Below are 10539 nucleotides of genomic sequence, written 5' to 3' on the forward strand. Positions count from 1 at the left end.
ACAAGGCAGAAAACGATTTCCTAAGAAGTGCGGGAGATCTTGTACAAGCCAATGAAGTCGGACGTTTCTGGAAGCCCCCTTCGGTCTGCAGGTCATCTATGATTGGTTAGCGGAAGGTCGGACTTTTTTGACTCTCCGTGTCTGTGTGCCTTGGTTGGTCAGGACTCCTCCCGATAGTTGCAGAGTCGGGACATTGGACGATTGATCCGTGTTCTGGGGAGGCCTCATGGGTTGGATTTGTCGGCCGGAGCTCATTTGATCCACGACGGCCTCCACGGAGTCGAACTTGGTGGTCAGCTCCCCCAGCCGTTCCTTCAGGGCATTGAACTCCTTGTAGAGGTCATCCAAGGCTTCAGAGAGGGACTTAATCCTGGGGGGGGGGGGTGGAAGAAGAGATCGGGGGGGGGGGTCATAAAAATCTCCCAACAGAAGGCATATTACAGTTCAGTATAAGTAGAATAACCTGCAGCCAGGGGCGGACTGACCATTTGGGTGCTTGGGCACTGACCGAGGGCCCAGGGTCAGTAAGGGGCCCCATGAGATGCCCCTGGTGGTACCTTTCATAGGCTTTTTTGGGTGTGGTTTGAGTGTGGGCGAGGACACAGGGGGCCCATGATTCCCTATTGCCTGGGAGCCCCATGAGTTATCAGTCCGCCCCTGCCTGCAGCTTTAAACCCATAAATGGTGGCAGAAGACCACGGGCCATTGGTTGAACCCCATTTACTATGGAAGTCACATGACCATACGCCACGTTATTTGGTTGTATGTTCTCTGCGGAAGGCGATTCGCGGGTTCAGATTGGCCAATCCCTCCTTGTGGCAGAGATAATGGAACCAATGGCCTAGCCAGCTGGTCTCGTGACTTCCTGTCATGGGGACAAGCAGCAGTTTCTCCATCTGAGGTGACCTCCACACGCCTCATTACTACAGTTTAGGTTCTTATTTTATGATTTAATAGTCATTTCAACGTTTTTAATCAATATGTACGCAGAACCAGCCTAACAGAACAGAAAAACCCTATCATTTGTAATGACATACAGCGCTCAGCATAAATGAGTCCGCCCCTTTAGAAAAGTAAGATTGGAATCAATATCTGAATGAACACAAGAACGATCTCCACCATCGGGACAGGTCGGAGTTCTATAGAACATTTGTTCGGCTCATGACAGGAAGGTTCGTAATAGAACTTCGATGACAAAATATTCAGTCTTGCTTCAATGAGTTGATGCAAAAATGAACACGCCCCACAACAAGAACTCCTCCATCGAGTATTCTGTAGGACCTCCATGATTGGTGAGGACGGCACCGAGTCTTCTAGGCATGGAATGGACAAGTTGGTGACATATTGCGACATCGTTCTTTTTCCATTCTTCAAGAACGACCTCTTTTAGTGCCTGGATGCTGGATGGAGAGCGATGCTCAGCTTGTCTCTTCAGAATTCCCCCCATAGGTGTTGGATTGGGTTCAGATCAGGATACAGACTTGGCCCCCGAATCCCTGTCACCCGGTTTGCCTTCAGAAATGCAACAGTGGCCTTAGATGTGTGTTTTGGATCGTTGTCATGTTGGAAAAGTGCACGACGATCGAGGGCACTGAGTGATGGGAGCATCTTCTCTTCCAATATAGAGCAGTACATCTGTGAATTCATGACACCATCAATGAAATGCAGCTCCCCGACACCAGCAGCCCCACAGGACGACACTGCCACCACCATGTTTCACAGTAGGCGTCATGCATTTGTCTTTGTACTCCTCACCTTTGTGACGTCATACAGTTTTGAAGTCATCCGTTCCAAAAGCATTTATCTTGGTGTCATCACTCCAGAGTACAGAGTCTCAGTAGTCATCTTCTTTTTCAGCATGGGCCCTGGCAAATTATAGACAGGATTTTTTATGCATGGCCTTTAGGAGAGGCTTCCTTCGTGGACGACACGCATGCATGCCATTCCTCTGCAGTGTACGCCGTATTATGTCACGGGAAACAATCACCCCAATTGGCTTTCTACTTCTTTAGCTAACTGCAGTGAACTTGCATGGCGATTGTCTTCAACCCTTCCCATCAGAAGACGCTCCTGTCGAGGTGTTAACTTTGATGGACGGCCTGGACGTCTCTGTGAGATGGTTGCAGTTCCATCTTTGTTACATTTTTGTATCACTTTTGCTCCAGTATTCTGACTGATAAGTGAAGCTTTGCTGATCTCCCTGTAGCCGTCACCTTTCTTGTGGAAAGGAATGATTTTTTTTCTAAGGCCTTGTGACATTTCTCTTCCATGTGGCGCCGTTGCTGACAGCATGAAATGGGCGGAGTTTTCTTTAAGTAACACCCTTTTATAATCACCTGTCTGCTGGACTCCTGTTTAATGAATAATTAGACTCACCTGGAGATGAATTCTTGTTAACTAGGATTTTGTTGCCTAAAATGTAGCTTTGCTCCTGAGACTTTCATTGGGGTGTGTTCATTTTTGCAACATGGTCTGGGATAAATTTGTTGGGAAAAATACTTTTTTTGTGTGCAAATGAACAAATCTTGTGTGCAATCAATGGCCGGCATTTGTGGGAGGAGCTTGTAGTATCGTGTCCCATAGAAAATGTGGATTCTGGAAGGAAAGGTTTTCTGACAGTACTGTTGTCGTGGACTCATGTATGCTGAGCACTGTAAGTACCTGGGACCAGCCATACTTGCTCCCTATACACAGTGCAGGAAATGTGTATTTGCTCCCCGGCTGATGGTGAATGTTCGCCCCTCACACAGAAATGATTGGTCTAACAATGGAATGTTCGCCCCTCACACAGAAATGATCGGTCTAACAATGGAATGTTCGCCCCTCACACAGAAATGATCGGTCTAACAATGGAATGTTCGCCCCTCACACAGAAATGATCGGTCTAACAATGGAATGTTCGGTGTAACACTGAGAGACAGAATACAACAACAAATTCAGCAGAAATGCGTCTAACAAATGATGACGGATCTGCATGTTCATGAGGGAAAGAAGGATTTGATCCCCTTCACAAAACATGACTTAGTACTTGGTGGCCAATCCCTTGTTGGCAATCACAGAGGTCAGACGTTTCCTGGAGTTGGCCCCCAGGTTCGCACACATCTCAGGAGGGATTTTTGTTTTCTTGGTGACTGTGGTCCCAGCTGCCTGGAGATCATTGACAAGATCCTCACGTGTAGTTCTGGGATGATTCCTCACTGTTCTCATGATCATTGACACTCCACGAGGTGAGGTCTTGCATGGTGCACCAGACCTAGGGAGACTGACACTTGTTTTATGTTTCTTCCATTTGTGAATGATTGCACCAACTGTTGTCACCTTCTCACCAAGCTGCTTGGCCATAGTTTGGTAGCCCAGTCCAGCCTTGTGTAGGTCTACCATCTTGTCCCTGACCTCCTTGGACAGCTCTTTGGTCTTTGCCATGGTGGAGAGTTTGGAATCTGATGGTTTGATGGCTCCTGTGGACAGGTGTCTTTTATACAGGTAACACAATGAGATTAGCAGCACTCCCTTTAAGAGACTGCTTCTAATCTCAGCTTGTTACCTGTATGAGAGACACCTGGGAGCCAGAAATCCTGCTGAATGATAGGGAATCAAATCCTTCTTTCCCTCATGAACATGCAGATCAGTCATCATCCACGACCTCTTTGTTTCCCGCTCCCTCAACCTCCTAGTGATCACGGAAACCTGGATCCAGGCCACTGACTCTACCTCCCCTGCAGCACTCTCCTATGGAGGTCTCATCTGGTCCCACTCACCCAGACCCAACGGTCGTAAAGGTGGTGGGGTTGGTCTGCTCCTGTCACCGCAGAGCACCTTCCGAGTCCTCCCAAACCCCCCCTCCCTATCCTTCTCCTCCTTCGAGGCCCACTGCGTCCGACTATTCTCCCCAACCCCCCTGAAGATTGCTGTGATATACCGGCCTCCTGGATCCATATCCCGCTTTCTTGATGACTTTTCCTCCTGGCTACCCTTCTTCCTCTCCTCTGAGCTACCCACCATCATCCTTGGGGATTTCAACATCCCTGTCAACCTCGACAACCCGGACACAGCCCGTCTCCTCCACTTAACCTCCTCTTTTGCACTTGCACAGAGCATACAATCCACCACCCACTCCGACGGGAATATCCTGGACCTTGTCTTCTCCAACCGCTGCGCTCCCCACAACCTCACTAACACCCCCTTCCCTCTCTCTGACCACAACCTGATCACCTTCTCTATCTCCTCGTCCTCCAACGCCTACCCCTCCAAATGTCACACTACTACCATCCGTAACCTCCGCAACCTGAACCCTGCCCCCCTCCACTCTGCAGCTGATCAACTCCACGACAGCATCCTCCCCCTGTCCTGCCCCGACTTGGCTATGACTGCCTACAACAACACGCTGTCAACAGCCCTTGACTCACTAGCGCCTTTAACCACACGCAACATCAGACCCCGACTGCTCCAGCCCTGGCAGACTGATCACACCAAAACCCTCAAACGACACAGTCGTGCCCTGGAGCGACTATGGCGCAAAACCAAATCCCAACAAGACTTCACCCGATACAAATCTGCCTTCCACACCTACACCTCCTCCCTCCATGCAGCCAAACAAGCCTACTTCCTGACCCTCATCAAGGCCTTCTCCTCCAATCCTCGCCGACCCTTCTCCACCTTCAACTCTCTACTCTCGCCACCCCCACCTCCACCCAGCAACTCACTCACCGCCCTTGAGATTGCCAATCACTTCAAAAACAAGATTGATGCAATTCATAAGGACATCGCCACAACTCACACGCCTTCTCAACCCGTCCCCTCTCACACAGCTACCCCCTCATCACCCCTCCCCCTCGACATAACCCGCAGGGACTTCGTCGCTGCTCAAACTCCCTCCAACCCCCTTCCCCCTCACACAGCTACCCCCTCATCACCCCTCTCCCTTGGCCTCACCACTGTTCAGACTTCCACCTCACCTAACATTCCTCACACTGAAGCCCCCTCAACACTCCACTCCTTCGACCTTACTACCATTGAGGAGGTCACCAAGGTCTTCTCTGAAGCCCGTCCTACCACCTTGTCCCCTCACAACTCCTACGACCTCCCTCCTCCTCCATCCTACGCTCCCTCACCCACATCTTTAATCTCCCCCTCTCCTCCGGCACTTTCCCCTCCCCTCTGAAGCATGCACACATCACCCCCATACTTAAAAAGCCCTCCCTGGACCCCACTGACCCGAACAACCTAAGACCCATCTCCCTGCTGCCATTCACATCCAAACTCTTCGAGCGCCTAGTCTACAATCACCTAAGCTCCAACCTCAACAACAACAGCCTCCTCGATCCCCTACAGTCCGACTTCCGTCCCCTACACTCTACCGAAACCGCCTTACTCTAACTCTCCAACGACCTTCTAACCGCCAAAGCCAATGGCCACTATTCAGTGCTCCTACTCCTTGACCTCTCCGTGGCCTTTGACACAGTCGACCACCCCCTCCTCCTCAAAAAACTACACTCCCTCAGCCTCAGAGACTCCGCCCTCTCCTGGCTCTCATCCTACCTGTCACAACGCTCTTTCAGCGTTACCTATAATGCTACCACCTCCCCCTCACTCCCCCTCTCTGTTGGGGTCCCTCAAGGCTCCGTCCTCGGGCCCCTTCTCTTCTCCATCTACACCTCCTCCCTTGGCCAACTCATACACTCTCACGGCTTCAACTACCACCTCTATGCCGACGACACACAAATCTATCTCTCAACCCCCCACCTCACCCCCTCGGTCTCCGCCCGAATCACACACCTACTGAGCGACATATCAGATTGGATGTCACTCCACTTCCTTAAACTGAACCTCTCCAAAACCGAGTTTCTTGTCTTCCCCCCAGCCCGGACCCCACCCCCCTTGACCTCCAACAACGCCACCATCAGTCCCACCCTGCAAGCCAGAGTACTTGGTTCATTCTTGACTCCAATTATTCCTTCCAGCCCCAAGTCCAATCATTAACAAACTCATGCAGACTCCACCTCCGCAACATGCAGACTCCGCCTCCGCAACATGCAGACTCCGCCTCCGCAACATGCAGACTCCGCCTCCGCAACATGCAGACTCCACCTCCGCAACATCGCCAAAATCCGCACGTTCCTAACCCCAGAAACCACTAAACAGCTGATCCACTCCCTCATCATATCACGACTCGACTACTGCAACTCCCTCCTCACTTGCCTGCCTCGCCGCTGGCTATCCCCGCTTCAGTCCATCCTGAATACGGCTGCCAGACTCATCCACCTTACAAACCGTTCCGTTTCCGCCACCCCCCTCTGCCAATCCTTCCACTGGCCTCCACTCAGTGTCCTCCACCCCCCTCTGCCAATCCCTCTACTGGCCTCCACTCAGTGTCCTCCACCCCTCTCTGCCAATCCCTCCACTGGCCTCCACTCAGTGTCCTTCACCCCTCTCTGCCAATCCCTCCAATGGCCTCCACTCAGTGTCCTCCACCCCCCTCTGCCAAACCCTCCACTGACCTCCACCCCCCTCTGCCAATCCCTCCACTGACCTCCACTCAGTGTCCTCCACCCCCCTCTGCCAATCCCTCTACTGGCCTCCACTCAGTGTCCTCCACCCCTCTCTGCCAATCCCTCCACTGGCCTCCACTCAGTGTCCTTCACCCCTCTCTGCCAATCCCTCCAATGGCCTCCACTCAGTGTCCTCCACCCCCCTCTGCCAAACCCTCCACTGACCTCCACCCCCCTCTGCCAATCCCTCCACTGACCTCCACTCAGTATCCTCCACCCCCCTCTGCCAATCCCTCCACTGACCTCCACCCCCCTCTGCCGATCCCTCCACTGACCTCCACTCAGTATCCTCCACCCCCCTCTGCCAATCCCTCCACTGACCTCCACCCCCCTCTGCCAATCCCTCCACTGGCCTCCACCCCCCTCTGCCAATCCCTCCACTGGCTTCCGATTGCCCAACGGATAAAATTCAAAATCCTAACGCTGACGTACAAAGCCGTCCACCATACTGCCCCGAACTACATCACTGACCTAATATCCAAGTACCACCCAACACGCACACTCCGCTCCTCACAAGACCTCCTTCTCTCTAGTTCCCTAGTCTCCTCCTCCCATGCCCGCCTCCAGGACTTCTCCAGGGTGTCACCCATCCTCTGGAACTCCCTACCCCAACCCATCAGACTATCGCCTACTCTCCTCTCCTTTAGGAGCACCCTGAAAACCCATCTCTTCAGGGAAGCCTACCCCACCCCCTGCTAATTTGCCGACCTCCTCCACTCTTCCTACCACTCCATCCCCCACAGCTATCTCCTCCTGTGCCACCATCCCCTCCCTCCTAGATTGTAAGCTCCAAGGATCAGGGCCCTCGATCCCCTCATGTATTGTCATTGTATTGTTATTGTTCTGTCACATGTTCTGTCCCCCTTTGTAATGTACAGAGCTGAGCGAACTATCGGCGCTTTATAAATACTGTATAATAATAATAATTTGTTAGACGCATTTCTGCTGAATTTGTTGTTGTATTCTGTCTCTCAGTGTTACAGCGAACATTCCATTGTTAGACCGATCATTTCTGTGTGAGGGGCGAACATTCCATTGTTAGACCGATCATTTCTGTGTGAGGGGCGAACATTCCATTGTTAGACCGATCATTTCTGTGTGAGGGGCGAACATTCCATTGTTAGACCGATCGTTTCTGTGTGAGGGGCGAACATTCTATTGTTAGACCGATCGTTTCTGTGTGAGGGGCGAACATTCAGCATCAGAGGGAGCAAATACACATTTCCTTCACTGTACTCAAAGTCCGCCCCTTGCTCTGCGGTGCTATACAATGGTTGTGCTTTACCGTTCCTTCTCAAAGAGTCAGCTGACCCAGAAAAAAAACAATGCACTCCCTGTGTGGCTGGTAAGTTTTTTCAACAGCTGTTAAGCAGGGAGGCTAGACAAAGCTGATTCTAATGCAGAGCGCCCTCTAGTGGCTGATGTATAAATCTCTATATTATATGTAAAAATGGAAAGGCCACATGAGACATGGCAGTACAAGGGTTTGATGGGGGGGGGGCAACTATTATCATTGGATGAGCTTACTAGAACATTGCTAGAAGGACACTCACCTTCCGTAGTCGGGCAGCACAGTGTGATGGTCATAGAGAAGAAGGTTCCGGAACTGCGTCATAATGGCGAACTTCCAGTTGTCCAGCACATTGGTGAGATTTGCACATCCCCGCATATTCACCTTCTCCGCTGTGGAGACAAGTGTTGGGTTAGAAAGGGTTAGTGTTGGGGTTACAGGGAGGATCAGTGTTAGGGTTACAGGGGGGGTTAGTGTTGGGGTTACAGGGAGGGTTAGTGTTGGGGTTACAGAGAGGGTCGGTGTTGGGGTTACAGGATGGGTCAGTGTTGGGGTTACAGGAAGGGTCAGTGTTGGGGTTACAGGAAGGATCAGTGTTGGGGTTACAGGGAGGATCAGTGTTGGGGTTACAGGGAGGGTTAGTGTTGGGGTTACAGGGAGGATCAGTGTTGAGGTTACAGGATGGGGTCAGTGTTGGGGTTACAGGGAGGGTCGGTGTTGGGGTTACAGGGAGAGTCAGTGTTGGGGTCACAGGGAGGGTCGGTGTTGGGGTTACAGGGAGGGTTAGTGTTGGGGTTACAGGGAGGATCAGTGTTGGGGTTACATGGAGGGTTAGTGTTGGGGTGACAGGGAGGGTCAGTGTTGGGGTTACAGGGAGGGTCAGTGTTGGGGTTACAGGGAGGATCAGTGTTGGGGTTACAGGGAGGATCAGTGTTGGGGTTACAGGCGGGTCAGTGTTGGGGTGACAGGGAGGGTTGGTGTTGGGGTTACAGGGAGGGTCGGTGTTGGGGTTACAGGGAGGATCGGTGTTGGGGTTACAGGGAGGATCGGAGTTGGGGTTACAGGCGGGTCGGTGTTGGGGTGACAGGGAGGGTCAGTGTTGGGGTTACAGGGAGGGTCAGTGTTGGGGTTACAGGATGGGGTCATTGTTGGGGTTACAGGGGGGTTAGTGTTGGGGTTACAGGGAGGGTCAGTGTTGGGGTTACAGGGAGGGTCAGTGTTGGGGTTACAGGATGGGTCAATGTTGGGGTTACAGGATGGGTCAGTGTTGGGGTTACAGGGAGGGTCAGTGTTGGGGTTACAGGATGGGTCAGTGTTGGGGTTACAGGGAGGGTCGGTGTTGGGGTTACAGGATGGGGTCAGTGTCGGGGTTACAGGAGGGTCAGTGTCGGGGTTACAGGATGGGTCAGTGTTGGGGTTATAGGGAGGGTCAGTGTTGGGGTTACAGGGAGGGTCAGTGTTGGGGTCACAGGGGGGTTAGTGTTGGGGTCACAGGGAGGGTCAGTGTTGGGGTTACAGGGAGGGTCAGTGTTGGGGTTACAGGGAGGGTCGGTGTTGGGGTTACAGGGAGGGTCAATGTTTGGGTTACAGGATGGGTCAGTGTTGGGGTTACAGGGAGGGTCGGTGTTGGGGTTACAGGGAGGGTCGGTGTCGGGGTTACAGGATGGGGTCAGTGTCGGGGTTACAGGGAGGGTCAGTGTCGGGGTTACAGGGAGGGTCAGTGTTGGGGTTACAGGGAGGGTCAGTGTTGGGGTTACAGGATGGGGTCAGTGTCGGGGTTACAGGAGGGTCAGTGTTGGGGTTACAGGATGGGTCAGTGTTGGGGTTACAGGGAGGGTCAGTGTTGGGGTCACAGGGGGGTTAGTGTTGGGGTCACAGGGAGGGTCAGTGTTGGGGTTACAGGGAGGGTCAGTGTTGGGGTTACAGGGAGGGTCAGTGTTGGGGTCACAGGGGGGTTAGTGTTGGGGTCGCAGGGAGGGTCAGTGTTGGGGTTACAGGGAGGGTCAGTGTTGGGGTTACAGGGAAGTTTTGGGGACATCGGGGTAGAAGCTCGGTGATGAATAGTACCAGTCCTGAGTAGAAGGCGAGTGATGCTCTCTCATTGGACAGATTTACAAGGTATCCTGTATGCACCCCACACCATTATACCCCCCAAACCCCACCCCCCAGGTGGATCTCACCTTCTGAGCGATAATCCCACTCCAGGGGTTCCCTCTTCTGCTTCAAGGCGAAGCCGACGGCCAGAACCAGCAACAGACACAGCAGACTCCTCTCCATGGCTGCACCCAGCAAGCTGAAGGATGTAGATACTCTCCTGTCTTTGCTGCCCTGGACCCCCGCGCTGTAAGGAGGAGGGAGGGGTTAAAGTACCATTCCAAGAAAACCCGAATCCTGCCCTCAGCCCGGCTATGGCCGACATACGTGATGAACCGACATACGTGATGAACCGACATACGTGATGAACCGACATACGTGATGAACCGACATACGTGATGAACCGACATACGTGATGAACCGACATACGTGATGAACTGACATATGTGATGAACCGACATACGTGATGAACTGACATACGTGATGAACCGACATACGTGATGAACTGACATGTGATGAACAGACATACGTGATGAAGTGACATACGTGATGAACCGACATACGTGATGAACTGACATACGTGATGAACCGACATACGTGATGAAG

General features: G+C 52.3%; 1 protein-coding gene across 1 annotated transcript; it reads right to left on the reverse strand.

Annotated features, from left to right (window-relative positions):
• Positions 1-10: 10 nt before the first annotated feature.
• LOC149427395 (uncharacterized) lies at positions 11-10177 on the reverse strand. The gene is made up of 3 exons (XM_089668081.1): positions 10020-10177; positions 8102-8231; positions 11-370 (listed from the first exon to the last, which is right to left on the reverse strand). The coding sequence occupies exons 1-3, from the start codon at positions 10114-10116 to the stop codon at positions 97-99; spliced, it is 501 nt and encodes a 166-aa protein (XP_089524207.1). The 5' UTR covers positions 10117-10177; the 3' UTR covers positions 11-96.
• Between the last annotated feature and the right edge of the window lie 362 nt (positions 10178-10539).

The sequence above is a fragment of the Staurois parvus genome, unplaced genomic scaffold (genome assembly GCF_062004578.1).
Source record: "Staurois parvus isolate SC_StPar_1 unplaced genomic scaffold, SC_StPar_1.0 ptg003810l, whole genome shotgun sequence".
In the NCBI taxonomy this organism is placed as follows: Eukaryota; Metazoa; Chordata; class Amphibia; order Anura; family Ranidae; genus Staurois; species Staurois parvus.

Bases quoted from the DNA above. Each gene is read 5' to 3' on its own strand.
- LOC149427395 (XM_089668081.1), bottom strand. From the start codon at position 10,116: ATGGAGAGGAGTCTGCTGTGTCTGTTGCTGGTTCTGGCCGTCGGCTTC. The intron at 8,232-10,019 runs GTGAGATCCACC...TTGTCTCCACAG, and splicing joins GTGGGATTATCGCTCAGAAG to CGGAGAAGGTGAATATGCGG. The intron at 371-8,101 runs GTGAGTGTCCTT...CCCCCCCCCCAG, and splicing joins GTGCTGCCCGACTACGGAAG to GATTAAGTCCCTCTCTGAAG.